The 16,957-nt window shown below is 37.7% G+C and overlaps 1 protein-coding gene across 1 annotated transcript in view; it reads right to left on the bottom strand.

Moving 5' to 3' along the window:
- rps6ka5 (ribosomal protein S6 kinase, polypeptide 5) overlaps nucleotides 1-15,320 on the bottom strand; it is a 23,238-nt gene extending 7,918 nt beyond the window's left edge. Inside the window, exons 1-14 of the mRNA XM_060879946.1 lie at nucleotides 14,890-15,320; nucleotides 9,809-9,880; nucleotides 9,498-9,716; nucleotides 9,159-9,274; nucleotides 8,481-8,582; nucleotides 7,357-7,440; nucleotides 7,127-7,230; nucleotides 6,160-6,310; nucleotides 5,873-6,034; nucleotides 4,266-4,391; nucleotides 4,010-4,143; nucleotides 2,812-2,905; nucleotides 2,067-2,237; nucleotides 1,457-1,648 (exon numbers count right to left, since the gene is read on the bottom strand). Of these exons, the coding sequence (XP_060735929.1) occupies nucleotides 1,457-1,648; nucleotides 2,067-2,237; nucleotides 2,812-2,905; nucleotides 4,010-4,143; nucleotides 4,266-4,391; nucleotides 5,873-6,034; nucleotides 6,160-6,310; nucleotides 7,127-7,230; nucleotides 7,357-7,440; nucleotides 8,481-8,582; nucleotides 9,159-9,274; nucleotides 9,498-9,716; nucleotides 9,809-9,880; nucleotides 14,890-14,956 (1,794 nt within the window). The 5' untranslated portion in view covers nucleotides 14,957-15,320. The remainder of the gene's footprint in view (nucleotides 1-1,456; nucleotides 1,649-2,066; nucleotides 2,238-2,811; nucleotides 2,906-4,009; nucleotides 4,144-4,265; nucleotides 4,392-5,872; nucleotides 6,035-6,159; nucleotides 6,311-7,126; nucleotides 7,231-7,356; nucleotides 7,441-8,480; nucleotides 8,583-9,158; nucleotides 9,275-9,497; nucleotides 9,717-9,808; nucleotides 9,881-14,889) is intronic.
- Nucleotides 15,321-16,957: the final 1,637 nt, after the last annotated feature.

The raw sequence follows: 16,957 nt of genomic DNA, 5'->3' as shown, positions 1-16,957 counted from the left end.
AGTTTGCCGAATATTTCAATGCATGGATTTCCATCAAATCTGAGGCCATTTTCAGTATCTGTTTTCTCCAAGCAGAAAATCCTGCCTTCTGCTTTTTCATGCCTTTGGGTTCTGCTTTTGTGATAATAACATGAAGTATTTTACATAGAGCTAATACCAAAAGTCCATCAACTATCAGTTAGTGCAATATGGCCTTTCTATACTCATACAAAATGATGTGTAAACTAAAATACAGCCAGATCAAAGATGGTGAATAAAAACCGAAGCTCAAAAACAGACAGACAGCAGTGAACCAGGAAGTATAACAAACCAGAAGTTTTTCTACAAATTTGTGCAGTAAATATGCGGTGAGATGACGGAAGGAAACATTGGCCAACCGAGACTTCCTTCTTAGACAAACATCTCTCACTTAAAGAACTGATAAATGTCGATGCTCGAAGCTGTGTCTGAGAAGCATAACCAAATGTATTTGCGGATAAATCACAACCTAAAAACCTAAAAAAAAAAGCACAGAAATAACTTAACTAGCTTGGTGTTCGCTCAGTTAAAATTTAAGAAATTAAATTCAAAAGCTCTATGGCTCCAATTAATATCCAGAATATTCTTGGATGTTATTTCAATAGTGAGCCTGATACGCCAATATTTTACAAAATATATAAGCAGCTGGCTAAATAGTTGTAAGATTCTGGCCTAAATTTATATTTTTTATGTGATTTAAAGGCCAATAATGATTATAATTATTAAATGTGTTTTATATGCTTTTATACCACAGAGGAGTTGAATGCTCAAATCTTTAAATGCATTATTTCACAACACAGGTATCTGATTCTGGCTGTAATGAACACTAGGCTCATGTTAATGTACAACAATATATAATACAGTATTTATTAATCCTAACCCCGTCACAGGGACGTGTATGCCAGACTCTGCAATAATCTAACAGGCTAATAATAAAGAGATTTAAAAATGTGGTGCTATTCTTCAGTAATAGTTGATGGGGTAAACCTTTTTGTTAGGAGAGATTTATTTGACCTTTATGGAAGGAGCGTCGGTGGTAAGCGCTCTCGGATACGCTCTGGGTCTTTTTTTTTTCATTAGTTTCGTACAACAGCACTGTCTGTGGTGTTATTTCTTACAAAATGCCTGTATGAATGTACTTTATGTTTTGGTCAGAATGACAGTGTCTGAATGTTTCTTCCTGTACTGTATGTGCTCATTGTGGCACTGAAATATTCATAAAAATGATGACCATTTTGACAAAATTAACATTTAATTAATCATTTGAAACTTAATAAACAAATCGATAAGTAAGATAAATCAATAAGTAAGTTTGTTTTTGAAGCATAATAATTTATGTTTTTACATTTCTGGACCAAGGTCTTTTTAGAAACAAAAACTGGATACAATTATCATATGCAGTGCTGTTTCCATTGCAAACCCAGTGGCATGCTCTTACCAGTATGACCCCCAGACTCCAGAGGTCACACGACTCATCGTAACCGTCGTATTTGAGGATCTCAGGTGCGGCGTACTGTAGGGTGAAGCAGGGTGTCTTCAGAAGCTGGTTGTCGGGAGGCTTGAGCCGAGCAAAGCCAAAGTCGATTATCTTTATTTCTGAGTTCTCACTTTCGTCAGTAAATATCAGATTCTGAGAAGAAACAACAAGCATTAAAAATAAAGTACCACTGTGTTTAACAGTGCTCATAAAGGAGAGTTTTTCTGTACACAATAATTTGATTTGGACATGAAGATGACAGTGTTGTGTTTAAACTAGTCTAACTACACAGTGTATAGTGGAGAGCAGCGGGATCTGCTTTGTACACCTCACCCTTTTGATACACACCCTGTTTTCAGCAGTCCCACAAAAGCATTTAGTAAAAGCTTTAAGATACAATGGGCCAATAAAGTCTGAAAGAGAGCCTAATGCTAGTAGATCTATACTCTCATCTAAAGCAGGCCCATTATGTTGGAAGTTGTCAAACACGTTCTCTCAATCCCAAAAGACGTGCAAGGGCAACTGGTGAAGCTTTGTGTTAAGTGACATGACAGTAAACGGTCAGCTGTACCTCCGGTTTAAGGTCTCGATGTACCACACCTACGTCGTGCATGTGGCTCACAGCAGACACCAGCCTCCGCATGATGCGGCTTGCTTCTGTCTCACTGAAGTGCTGCTTCCTCCGGATCCGCTCCAGGAGCTCTCCACCACGCAGCAGCTCTAGAACCAGATACGTATGCAGCTGCATACAGATGCGATAGTTTGAGAGGAGATGAAAAGCAGCAGGCAAATATTCTTTTAGCCCAGGCAAAAAAGGCACACAGGCAGTGTAGATCAGCACCAGGGATTGTTTTTCATCTCGAGAACCGCGATGGATAAACACAAAAGGAATAAGTCTTACACAAATATACATGAGCTAGTCATTACAAATTAAAGTATGTATACACCAGAACCAGTTTTTTTTTTTTTTGGGGGAAGATAAAAAAAAAAAACAATAGAGCATGCCACTTAAATGGGTATACTTAATACTCTTCAAGATTATTCAGGCTAACTCAAAGAATTATATAAACCATTCATAAGTAGTAGGTATAAAGAGTGTAATATGTTTTAAAAAGTCAGAAGAAATAGAAATAAGAAATTAAAATAGCTAGAAGGGTTTGCATTGAATGTAGGGCAATGGGAATTCAAATACATTTGCTGTGCTCCACTTCCCCTGATTGAATAAGGCTGAAGCATGCCTAGAGCAGCTCCACTACAGCCTCTCTCTCTCTCACACACACACACACACACACACACACACATATATAATAGCCTACCTGATCATGGTATATCTCATGAAGCTTGACTATGTTGGGGTGTCCATCACACAGCTTGAGAGCAGCTATCTCTTTCTGCGTCTGTGCCTCCATTCTTTGCAAAGAGAGAATAGACCCATTTAGCACAAACACTTATTACTTTTTTATTACTAATACGAGTTGGGACACATCGTGTCTCTTTGACTTTGATAAATCCTACGATACTTGAAAACTAAGCAAAATGTATACTGTAAACTCAAAATCCATTCTTATTCAATAAAATAAATAATTAAATAGATATTATTATATCATTCATTCATGATACGTCGCTTAAACTTATTTAATCCACAATTCTGTTAAAATCTCAGACCAATCAGCATGACTCTGACACCAGTGCAGCTGCGACGCACAGCCTTATATTTACGTGCTAAATCTAGTGTGCTATCGTTTCTATAGTAACAGCTATTGACAGTGGTGCTTGTTTTTTTCTTAGTAACATGGCCGGCTGCGTTTTTTAATGTCTTACAATAACAGAAAGAATGAGAATATTTTGTATAGTAAGAAATTCTATGTAAATTTTTATGAATAAAATTTTTTTTAGCACTGTTCAATGTGGTATAAGAGAAAAAAAAAATTGAGACATGCTCTGACAATTGTGGTGGTAACTGCGTATCACAATCAGATCCCTAGTTCAGTAGTCAGGGCACTAAATCAGGAAGTTGCCTATTTTAAGAGCTGACTTAATTACAAAATTCCTCCAGTGCACTGGAATGTTCTTCACGGAAAAAAAAACCCCACAATGCCCCACAAATACCAGGGAGTGTTAAAGTGATCCTTCTCAGCTTGAAAAGAAATAACGGAGGAATCTTTTTTTTTTTTTACATATTTGGCTTCTTATCATTGTTGTAGTTCTCAAATGATTACTTAGCAAATTCGGACTTTATTTAGTCTAAGCACTTTTAAGTGTTTTAGTGATTATAATAAATCCACCAGCTAGCACACGATCATGCTTTCTAATATCATCAGAGAAATGTGTGTGATTACGCTTACAAACATTTATGACATATAAAGCTCAAATATTTCGATAGAAAATGTATCATCGATGCCTATGTGTGTAGTGAGCCAGGTTCTTTACAAGTGCAGGAATCTAGGGGGCTAGAGAGCTGATTGGGACACATGTCACATGAGTGTGAATGTCACAAACTCTGTCTGTAAATACCTTTTACTGACAATCTTTACTGCATATTTCTGCCCACTCTTCTTGTGTGTGCACTGCCTGCAGATAGAGAAGCTTCCCTCTCCTAGTGCTGTCTCCTTCAGGTCCATCTCATAGTTCATATAGAAACGCGAGTCCTGTACGATTCACGATACAGAATATAATAGACCTATTCACACATGGCACATGATATTTCCAAACTCTTAATATTTCATAGCCCATAATACGACACCAACAAAAAGATCCGGTGCTCTATTACCTTCATCATGGCACTGCGTGCAACTGCAGCAGGTCCAGGCCTCTCCACTTCACCACACATCTGAACTGGATCATCCATCACCACATTCCTCTTGAACAGAATCGAGGGAGCTATGAAGGAGTATCCCTGCACCGGGCAGCACACATTTACACACACACACGAAGCCAAGAGTGAGCAAACATCTCAAATAAGACTGAAGCATCTATAGCATTCCAAGAAGCATTTCTAGAACCATAATTACCATGTCTGCAAATACCTAGAGGCCATTAAAGTTTTTCTACAAGTGTTTAACTTGTCAACAACCGTATACACACTATTATTACAGCACGGAAACATACAAACAAACAGAGAAACAACTTCGTGATACAAGGGACAACATATGGCAAAACCAACCCTTTTTTTTTTTTTTTTTTAAAGTTACCTGTCAGGACTGTAAGACATCAGAGTCAATCCAGATGCCAAATAACTACAAGCTTTGAAAAACATGTCCCTGGGAAAAAACAGTCCTCTTGCTTTTCTCTTCCCCACTGTGTAGCAGCTTGAGTTAGAAAGTCACATTTGTTGTCCATCTGCGGTAAGTGCATCGTGTATGGTGTTTAGCCTGCATAAAAGACTCAGCAGTCAGCAGTGGCCCCCTCAGAAACTGAGCATGCAGCTGTGGGTGCGACACTGGGTGGAGGAGTGGATGGATGGACGGAAGGATGGAGGGATGAATAGACGAAATGCTCTTAATTGCCAAGCCGAGCTGGTTGATTGCTCTGCTTTTGAAATCGCATCACGGCCCTCTAATGCAACTTAATTTGGTTTTGTGAAGGGTTTGAGAGGCAGGGTGGGGGTTGTGGGGTGGGGGAAAGCAGGCTGAGGGCTGGGACGAGACACACAAGTTTAAAGTTATCGCTGCAGACGCAATCGTAGCAACGCCAGCAAATTACGAAGGACCAGAATTCCACAGTACATGAAAGAAGAGCGTTTTTTTTAAAAAAAAAAAGCCAAGCTGAAGTTAGTAATCAAAGGTTGAAGGAGTAATTGAGGCAGGCATGGTTATTCTAGCAGACGCCAACCTTTCATTGCATGACAGTGTCGTTAATGGAGCTATTGATCCTGCAGAGTGGAGCATCCAGAAGGCAATCATAGATACGATTTCATTCAATGGCGCCGACATCAGCTGGCATCATGTTATAGGCAACATTATGGTTCAAGTCGCATCAAAAATAGTCATTCACATCTGATACTTAAATCCATCTCCACATCAGCATAATTACATGTCTCTAAACAGCCCTTCTGCTCGTTTCAATACCAACACAGCCAGCCAGGCTTACATTATTTACACAATCATTATAGAATGTCAAATATCGCTCTTTACTTTCACCCAAAGGCAAGTAGAGGGTCAACTTCACCACGGCAGAAACTAACCTTATGTCCTTTCTTGTTGAAAAAAAAAAAATCAGTTCAGGTTTGTGTCTATAAATGTGTTTAGTATTCTGAATTGAAACCTAATTATGAATATAAATATAAAGCACAGAAAGCATATATTTACTTTCAACTGTAGAAACTAAATTTCTGTGTTCTAGAGAAGTTTCTGAGAGGTCGGTCTTTCTGACCCTCACCTGGAAAATGCGGTCACAGTTCTGAGGCAGTGCAGCAGGGGAGTAAGTAGGATCCATCTCCGTGAATTCTTCCGCAAAGTTACTCACGTCTAGTTCATCCCGGATGACCGGCTTGAAGGGAGCTGGGACCTTCTTAGCAGCCAGATCCTCCCAGTTCATTTTCTGAATGAGAAACAGTATTTCTGTTCAGTTACCGTGTACTTGTACCTCAGAGAGAGCTGTGATGATGCATTACCTTCAGTCAAGAATTTCTAAATTGATATTTCTAGTAGAATTGATTCTCCTGCCTGGTAAAATGGGTGGCTTTTTACATTCTGTGCCCCAGAGGGCCCAGAACCTAGCCTTTTCTTTGGATCCTTAATGAGGAGTCGTTGAATGATGTCTTTGGCCAGGGGCCCCATGTCCTTGGGGTATGGAGGATCCTTCTTCAGAATTCTCCTGTGATGTGAGAAGGAAAGGAAAAAAAAAACAAATGTAAGGAGATATACTCTCTTTTAGTTTAGAAATGTTTGTGCTCTCAGGTTAAGCTCTACTCTGTAATCCCAGATATATAGTCAGAAGGGATGTGGTAGCGTAGTGGTTAATTTGCTGGAATAGGTTGTGAGTTCTATTCCCAGCGCCATCAAGCTACCACTGCTGGGCCCCTGAGCAAGGCCCTTAACCTTCAATTGCTCAGTTGTATAAAATGAGATATGTAAACGTAATATAAATGTAAAATACAAAGTGTCCAGCTTTGATGAAGGAGGTAAAAAAGCTCCTTAATGCTCTCAAACCTACATTATAGTACATGACAGGCTTCTTCTGGTGCACTTAGTTTTGTCTGGTATTTGCAACCTGCATTTTTTTCTCTTTATTCACCGTATCATCAGTTGAGATATCTCATACAATAAACACTAAAACAGTAAGAAACAAAATCTGCAGTATATCAGAGCCAAAGGATCCTAAACCATGTGCGAAAGGTTACACTATAAGTCCTCATCAAACTGTTACAGAAATCCTATCTATATACAAAGCTGTAGCATGTACACAAAAAAAACATCTTCCCCTACAGATTTAGTTAGAGCGTAAGGAAATGATCAAACCACATTATAAAACTCAGGCTTCCTATTTATCTACATGTCAAGAGACAAAGTCTCTATTAGTCAAAGAACTAAGGATGCAGCGATGCTCTGATTAGCTCTAAGCAGTTATACGTAACAGAACAGCAGTGACATTAATGACCTATATAAAAAGTAGAATGTAACGTGTATTTACTTAGCTATATCTGAGTGGGAGTTCTCATCACCATCTACTGTGAAAGGAGAGCCACCAGTCAGAAGCTCGTACATCAGCACCCCCAGACTCCACCAGTCCACTGCCTGCAAGGAAGACGTATGTATTTATTACACAAGCATAACTAAGTCATACACTGTTACTATTACCAGACAAGCAGAAATGCATATTAATGGATGAAATAAAGTAAGGAGACGCTCAGTGAACATTACCTTGTCATGTCCTGATTCTCCACCTTCTACAATCTCAGGGGCCATGTATTCAATTGTGCCACACACAGAGTAAGCCCTCTCTACCTACAAGGCATGTGGAGCAGGAATAAGGAATGGAAAGAGTTTTATTATGAATTTGCCTTTCAGTTAATCTACAGTCCACATGAAATCAAAATGTACATTTTAAATGAATGTGTTAGTCTTAGCTTTATCTAAAAGCTAGTGTGCTTCAAAACAATGAAAGAAATCACATTTAGAAGATATGTGCAATCAAATTTTACAGTCTCTCGCTACCACCAATAAGGATCTTTTGATGACATCATTGCGCACTTCAGCTTCTCATTAGATTTTCTGTCCAATCAAATGCTCTTTAGAATCTAAAGTGTCCCGCCTCCAACATTATAAATAAAATCTCCCTGCCGAAGTCGCTGTTGTTGAGCGAGAGAAATCTGATTAACAACATGGGTCGTCTTTGGCTGTACGAATGCATGTGTTTTAATTTTTGTATTTTGTAATTTAATTTTGATCATTTTCATTTTAATAACAACTGTAATTTAAATCCTTTTTCTGACCGTTTGAATTGTAATTTTACCCAGATTTCCAACTGTATTCCAAATGCATCGTTATTGCTCGGGCTTGTGTCCATGATACTAACTGGCAAGTATGGCTTAGCCCTGTGAAGTAAGCTAAACGCTACTTAAATCACACTGAAGCTAATATTGTATATTGTATTGTCACCTATAGGTCAACTAAACAGATTTGACAAGAGCAAAGCATCCATAGAGCCTGCATTTACAGAGCTGGGTGGTCTCTGGAAAGTAATGATTTATTAGCCGAGAAAAATGCTGTTCTCTTGTAAGGCTCTGTTAAGACATCTGGCTCATACTTGACTGTTTTAACACACAGAATGCAGGATTTCCTGTGCTTTATATGCTGCTATCAACATAAATCTAACATTTTAATATCTACATTCATGCTCACCCTCTTGGGAATACTTAAATCAGACGCACCGATGTTTTCTTCTGCGCTGGAGCCGAACTATCTGGAACTGTTTTCAACCCACAATCTACAGCCAAGTCTGCTTCGTGACTGGACTGAAATGTACACTATATTATTGGTCTCACCTCATCAAATTCTTTGCTAAGTCCAAAGTCTGTCAGGACGATGTGACCGATTGAGTCCAGAAGAATATTCTCCAGTTTTAAGTCTCTGTAGACGATCCCCAGCTAAAAGGAAAAAAAACAGACATGCTGACTTTTGTGAACAGAAAGACACAGCTGAAAATAATTAGCAAGATTTATTTGGTTTTGATCTCATGAGATCCTGCTTTCATAAATGAGATCTAAGCTTTTTAATGTTCACTTGGGTGACGAGCTGTCAGTACGTGTGTTGTGATACTGAGTATGTTGTTTTGTAGGCTCGGGCCTGAAAGCGTCCTGGGCCATATTTTTTTTCTCCATCAGAAATTGCAGCTGCCGGGGAATCAACATGAAGTGAAAATAGCCTTTTCCGCTTTCTGTAAACAATGCCTTTGAGAACATTTGGGCTATATTTGTGTCCATTTAATTGGCTGCCCTGGATTCTCTGAAACAGCAGAAAATGGAGCAGATGTGATGTGTAATGACCGGGGAAAGAAGACGGTCCGAAGTGAAGTGAAACCCTAACAAAATATCTTTACAAGATTCCCATTTAAGGACGACATCTAACAAAACTCTTTTGTTGCATTTTGACATAGATAAGAATGAAAACTTGATTGATCCGGATGAATCATATCCAAAACATCAACATGCCGTGTTCCTTACCTGATGCAGGTGTTCCAGTGCCAGGACGATCTCTCCACTGTACAAAGCCACCTCTTGCTCTTTGAAATGGACCCTTTGCACCAAGTGTGTGAAGAGCTCTCCCCCATTCACATAGTCTGCAATCAGAACCAGGTATCAATCTTGACTAAGTTAGCTCTGCTGTAAACTCCTGAGAAATGATCTCTCTAGCACGGTTCACAGCATCGTTATAAATAAATATAGGCTAAACAGATAATGACAAAATGTACTTTAGTTCTCAGACATCTGCTTTTGCTAACTCTTATGAAGTATGCGTGGAGTACGAGTACAGATTGAGGAAAAAGAAAAGAAGATGCACACCTAAAATGAGGTGCAGCTTGGTGTCGGTCTGGAAGGCATAGTGCAGGGTAACGAGAAACGGCGACTGTCTGATATGCTCCAGGACCTGCCTCTCTGTACGTGTGTGTTCTGCTGTCTTTGCCTTCTGCACGATGGTGGCTTTTTTCAGCACCTTCATGGCGTACAGCTTGCCCGAGTCATGACCGCTCACTTTGCGCACCAAGAACACTTTTCCATACGCTGTTCATAAAGAGAGAGATCTGAGAGGACTGAAGTGGACGACAGAAAAAAAACAGAAGCGTAGAAGTAGAAGCAGGTTAGCTGAGACTCACCTCCTGTACCTAGAACCTTCAGAAGCTCGAAATTCTCAATGCCTACACGCTCCACGTGACCCGTCAGGTTTGCTGGAGGGAGGAACAAACAAAAGCTTGATTCGACATGATCTTACAATTTGATAACACTGACCTTTCATCTGGCCATGTTTGTACAAGCTCAGCAATTCAGAGTAGGATAAAAGAGCAAAATAATTAGCTCAGATACTTGTAGAAAATAAAAGATGAATTCTGAAATTAAATAATAGCGAATGAAACTGTTATAGGAAAATAATCCATGGTGAGGTGGTGTGATGCAGTCCACCCTGAAGCTGATCCTTTGTCTAGAACAGCATGTCCGGACGCGTTTACTCCTCTTACACCAGTGCACACATACGGAACAGACTTAAAATATACTGAAGGATTTTAACCCAGTTTCACGTTAAGTACATTGAAAATAAACAGTGGCTGAAGTGAATTTAGTGGATAATTTCCCTATAACAGCATATTCCAAACTGTGTTCACACATACGGTCTCCAGTCGTTAATACTATGAACTGGGCAGTAGGCATTCCTACTACTTGTTGCCATAGCGATAACAATCAGAAGCGTGTAGTACCACTAGCATTGCAAATTTTCTTGCGGCTAAAACATTTTGGAGGGAGATTTGGGGTTTGTTTCTAACATTCAGCATATGGATATCTGCATCTTATCATACAAGATAATAGATGCAGTGTGTGCTCTTTGACACTGATCACATGCTCTCTTCTCTCTCACACCTGCTGGTAGTCGCTGCCGCACCGAGTCGCTCCATATTTGCATAAGTTCAACTTTATCTTTGCCTCGTTATGACACACCCGCGTCTGGTTGCGAGCGGTTCCTGCCGTTCATGTTGTCAGTTAAAATGAACGCTCTCCAGTTGCTTTGTCTAATTATACCACGGCAATTTGCTAACAATTACATTACAATACAGTGGGATTTAAAGTTACGCTTAATAGTGCTGACGTTATTGTAGTTATAAACAGCCCTTTTCTTATCAGCCTGTTTTTTTTTTTACTCTCTTTTACAGTTAATCAGAGAAATAAACACAGCCTATATTCTCAAGAGTGAAAAAAGTCCTGAAGAATCTCCCGTGATGGAAAACTTACTGAAAGTTACAAAACTTTCACAAAACTGACACCTTCATTAAATATAAAAAAATGTCTTCTCACAGAAAGCTTCATGATTTTCCTTTGTAAAAAAAAAATGTTTTAAATTTGTTTTCATGATTAGCATTTGATTGTCATTTATCCTCTATGTAATGGAAGTAACCAGGAGCATTACTATAGGAACAATAAAGCATTAGAACAAGTCTGTTGATATAAACATTTGAATGACAGCTGACAAAACTTTCAGAGCCACTCTGTTATAGAAAATGAATCAACCCCTTTGTACGAAACAGATCTGAGAATTCAGCAGTGTTGTATAAACAGACAACACACACAAAAAAATCCTCTTTGTCACACAGGCAAAAATCAGTGATGTATCTCATTAGCATGTAACAATAAAGTTGATTTCTAAAAGAAATCACTGATGTGTTAATGTCATGATGTCGCTGATCTGGAGAAGAAATTGAAGTATCGGTAGAATTGCTGCGAAATAAGTGATGCTGCTGTGCTGTTGTACTGCACCTTGCACATTACATTCAGTGTAAAGATTCAGTGCACAGGTTTTCCCTGTTAGCAGGAGCATTGTTTAGAGCATTGTTTCTGTATTACAGCGTTTGTGAAGAGCAGGTCTGCAAACTAGTCTGCTATCTAAAGCAAACAGTGAGGTTACATATAGCTTTAGGTGGTTGTGATGAGCCCAATGAGCTAAACACATTCCTGCTGTCTCTCACACGGACACACACACACGCACGCACAAACACACACGCACACACACACATACACACTCGCGCGCACACATGCAAACAGGCCACACACAGAGCTAGAATTCTGCATACTGTTTTAACCACATAAGCTACTTATTGCCTCATGGCTTTCAGTCTGTGCATTAGTGAATTTTCTCTAATAATGCTCAGAGTCACTGAGTTAACAAGAAGAAAGCAGGATGTACCTTTAACAACACACTAAATAGTCCTGGATTTTTTTAACTGTTAGCATGACAAGAATATCTCTATAAATTTTTAAAAAACATGCAACATAATGAATGCAACTAAAATATAGTTCTTGACTAGACTTCTAAAAGGCAGCAGCCATAAAAATACAGTTTTAAGTAGTAAAGTAAAACCTGATATTATAATAAAATTTAAACTGAATAATACATATGCCTGACTGATTACAGAACCCGAAGGCTTGCAGATTTTCTTGTTTAATAAAGTGATTTTTTTCACTGCAAGTCTCTGTGTACTATGAAGTCGTCAGTAGGTGTTTCACCTACGGGTTGCCATAGTGATAACGTTTATCAGTGTGTGGATTTACTAGCATTCAGACTGATAAATGATCTCTGGTTGCTTCGACTACATAAGGAAAACCTATGAGAGTGGATCGTTATATGAAAATAATCGGAGGCAGGGGGAGATGTGATGTGGTTACCACTCAAAAGTTTTTCATACAACAGTCATATTGTTCATTTTTCTTACACAACATTTCATATTTAAAAAGAAATCTTCTTAAGAACATGTCATACCACTTCAGTGTAACCACTGCTCTTTTTATACATTTTTGTTTTTGTATATACTGTATATTATATTGTGTCCTTATTCTTTATTCTTTTTTATATATTTTTGCTGCTGTAACAGAGAAATTTCCCCATTGTGGGACGAATAAAGGTATATCTTATCTTATCTTATACTTTTTTTTTGCATCAATTTAAAATGATGTTTCATTTCATGGAACTTATATTTCTGGATATCAAGCGAGATATTTCTGGATATCAAGCCATAAACAACCTTTCACTCACCAGTTTTACTTTTTCAGATGCATGGTTAAATGTTCTGTTTATTTTTGCCCTGCTAGCAGAAATAGATCTACAAACACTTTATAACATGTTGGCTATCTGGCTCATGTTCATTTGTACGTTTCTGTTAAAGGTGTTACTAGTAAAACTGGCGTCCATTCTTCCTTTCTTATCTTCAACTCATGAGCAATAGCTGAAAATAGTTATTGCTTCGCATGTCTGCTGATGTTGCCTTCTAACACTACTGTAGTAACTGTTTTAAACTAGAAAGTGTCACTTTGGCCAACACAGACGAAAGTAGTGATACACACAGTGACACACCCGGTGAACTCATAGATTTACATCTCTGGCATTTGGCAGACGCATTTATTCAGAGCAACTTACGTTTTATCACATTTTATACAACTGAGCAATTGAGGGTTGGAGGCCTTGTTCAAGGGCCTAGAAGTGGCAGCTTAGTGGAAATAGGATTTGACAGTCGAGCTGATTTTTTAGTACAACAACAAAATAGCAAGAGTCATATTGCTTGATTATTAATAAATTAATTAATACTACAGGTCGGAAAAACAATTAATAATGAGCACCTTACATTTACTTTTGGTTTTGCTCTGTCACAGCCAAGCGAAATAAACTGACTGACATAGTGAAGTGAACTGAATTCAATTTAGGAAATACAGACAAGAGGAATGATAGAAACAGTAACATGTAGCAGCACTGTGGTGATACAAAATATCATTACTTTTGAAGGCTGTTTGTCTAATCACAGTTTACTGGACCAAATCTAAACAGTGTATAAACCAAACAAACAACACACAATGAAACAAGTTCTCAAACCACTGAGGAAACACGCAGCAAAATTATCACCTCTAAAACTTATCTCTGTTTAGAACTAGTGCTATAAAAACAAATACCTTCAAAGATAAATTCAACACAATTGCGGTCAAATTGCCCGAAAGACACCGAGTTTGCAAAGAAGAACAAAGTGCACAACCTGCACAAAGTATTGCTTTCAAAATCAAGTATTAGACGACACCTCCAGAAGCAAGCTGTTTAGAAAAGTACAAAAGTAGCCACAAGAGCAAGCTGGAAAATAAATGCAGCACCCAAACTTCTGAGACGTTAGAACTAGAAATAGAGTTGAAAACCAAGAGACATAGTAAATTTAAGGTTTTTGTTTGTTTTGTATTCTTTTTTTATAGACTACTGATAGACGCTGTAAAACATAACAGAGGCTCATTTAGGCTTTGGCACCGTGGAACCTGGTTAAGGATCGGTTTTGTGACGACATGCATCCAAATCGACATGGAAATGATTCGTTTTTCTTGAGTTTGAATGCTTCTGAAAACCTGTCTGAATTGCAGACGTAAATACCAGAACAAATCCCTGAGTATAAAGTAGATTAAAATGTTCAGGATGGAGACATGTCCCACATCCCTAAGCAAACTCTCCAAGCTTGTTAAACATTACAGTCAGAAGCTCAGTGCTTTCAGTTAAGATGTCAATAACCTACAACCTATAAGTACGAATACATTTCATTACAATATATATATATATATATGTACTAGTTAAGAAAACGTTTAGATATAAATATAATTTGAGAATATATACACTACACTATGTACACAGCACCCCTGTAGGTTTTTTTTATGACACTTTAATGAAGAATCACAATCATTTTTAACAGCATTTTGACAGCAATAATTGGAATAAAGCAGGATTTCAGTCATCATTTATTTTAATAGTTTGTTCTTTATGACTGAACTGAGAGGTTGACATGGTGACCTACATTAGCTACATTAGCTACAGAGGACCAGTTAGCTTAGCTACCTACAGCTGCTCGTTTCCTCACAGCTCAGAGTACATACGGCTATATAACACCACAAACTGTCACATCTACAGCGGGTTTACTTTATTCACACTTCTTTCAGAGGCCCGAATATCGAGAGACACAAAATTCTCATTGAACATGAATGTAAACTAAAAAAAAAAAAAAAAGCCGGATTGTAGCTTGAGTGTGTATTACATCGTTATTAACAGCATGCATGCGCGTGCACTTGTGACAGGTCAGATGGCGGTTAAGCCGTTAGCTCACAATGCTGCTAAAACTCACTAACACGGAAAAGTGAGTATATAAACATCATACTTCTCACAAACACGACTTACCGTTTTTCAGCTCGTGTTTAACAGTAACCACGTCACCTCCGGATAAACCTTCCTCCGAAGACGGCATATTTTTTTTTTCAGAGTGCCAGGTTGTTGCCTGCTAGTGTCAAAGCTGCTAAAATCGGTCCCCGAGTTCACACTAATCCGGTTTAAACCACGCTAAAATAATACGGACACAAAGCAGAAACGTCGTGTATTACATACTTACAGGGCAACTACAAGTGCAGCGTTACTACTGCAGTAGAATAGCTGGTCATTTCAATAATAAACACAGCCTACAGCAGGCATATAGACCAAACCCCCTTCCCCTCTACGTTAAAGAAACGCCCATTCAAAAGGATAAGCGAAATCCTCCTAAATAACACCTTCCTGATCTCAAGCAGCTCACTTTAAGCCGCTGTGATCAGCTACAACCTCGATCGATTACATCCAACATCTCCAGTGTTCCCTGAGAGCCCGATCTCTGAGCTCATTTCCCTTAAGAAACCCCCAGTTACCCCTCTGTCGTGTGAATGCACCACGCCGCCTGCGGTGCTGACTGTAGCCTGTGCTTCTGGGTTTAGAGTTCAGTTTGTGATTTACTGTCTACAGAATATACAAGAGATTCAAGGTTTAGTTGTCTCATGCACAATACTATACAGTATATAGGACTTGCAAACAATTAACATATTTGCACAGGACATTTTACATTTAAATGTATTAATTTTAGATTTTTTAGAAGTTATTGTATTACTTCATCTATCTATCTATCTATCTATCTATCTATCTGTCTGTCTGTCTGTCTGTCTGTCTGTCTGTCTGTCTGTCTATGTATGTATGTATGTATGTATGTATGTATGTATGTATGTATGTATGCATGTATGTATATATGTGTCTGCCTGCATGCCTATCTATCTATCTATCTATCTATCTATCTATCTATCTATCTATCTATCTATCTATCTATCTATCCAACTTGCAGTGGAATGAAAACATGGCCTACTCTGTGCAAAAAATAATGTAAAAAATGTGCAATCATGTTACATGTAATAACAGTAACAGTATAACAGAATAACCTCATAACTAGCTGCTGGTTCTTGTGAAATTTAATGCTCATAATGGATTATGAATTTTTAAAACTTAACCTGGTTGTTTAAGGATAGGATGTATGATGACAAGAATACAAGTCATGTAGTCTCAGAATTTCAACTGCTTTGAAAGCCTGTTGAAATGCAGACAGAAATACTATTACAGCTAATTATTATTATTATTATTATTATTATTATTATTATTATTATTATTATTATTATTATTATAATATTATTATTATACTATTATTAAGTAGATGGAAGTAGATAGTGAAATGTTCTGGATTGAAGAGTGTGCCAGATTCAAAAAGTTGTCCCATATGCAATAGGTAATGTACAAAATGTGCAATTGTTTTACATGCAGGAACAGTAACAGTACAAAAAAAAATCTTAGCCTTTGTATTTGTTTCAAGTCTAAATGACTTTACTATTTTATTTGAACTAGAAAAATTACAAAAAACATTATCTACATGTAAGTTAGGCTACTGTATGTGGCCTTTCTCACTGATAAAATGTGATAAATCATTCGTCATTCATATAAGTATTATGCATATAAGTTATGACTGATTTATTCAAGAAAATATCTAAGATTCAGGTAGGCATTAGTTTCAACACTACTTATGTTTATTATTATTATTATTATTATTGTTGTTGTTGTTGTTGTTATTAGTTACATTACATAGGATTAGATAACAGTTATTAAAGTTAATTTTATTTTGTCTGGATAATGACTATAAGAACTAAGTATATCTTAGAGATATATATTCAATTTAATTCAATTCAGGTTTGTTGCTCCTTGCACCTCTGAGGTGTTACAATATTACAGCCAAACACTGTTTATACTTTTTACATTGCCTGTAATGTTACTTTAACGCTACAGTTGCACGCATAGGATACTCTTATTATGTAATATACAACCTGTAAAAAAAAGTTACAGACCCTGTTTAGTTGTACTTGCAGTGACAAGATATTTTATCCAATTCTATTTCAAAGGACAAAAA

This window comes from Tachysurus vachellii, chromosome 10, assembly GCF_030014155.1.
Source record: "Tachysurus vachellii isolate PV-2020 chromosome 10, HZAU_Pvac_v1, whole genome shotgun sequence".
In the NCBI taxonomy this organism is placed as follows: Eukaryota; Metazoa; Chordata; class Actinopteri; order Siluriformes; family Bagridae; genus Tachysurus; species Tachysurus vachellii.
This window is presented reverse-complemented; position numbering and strand designations above follow the sequence as displayed.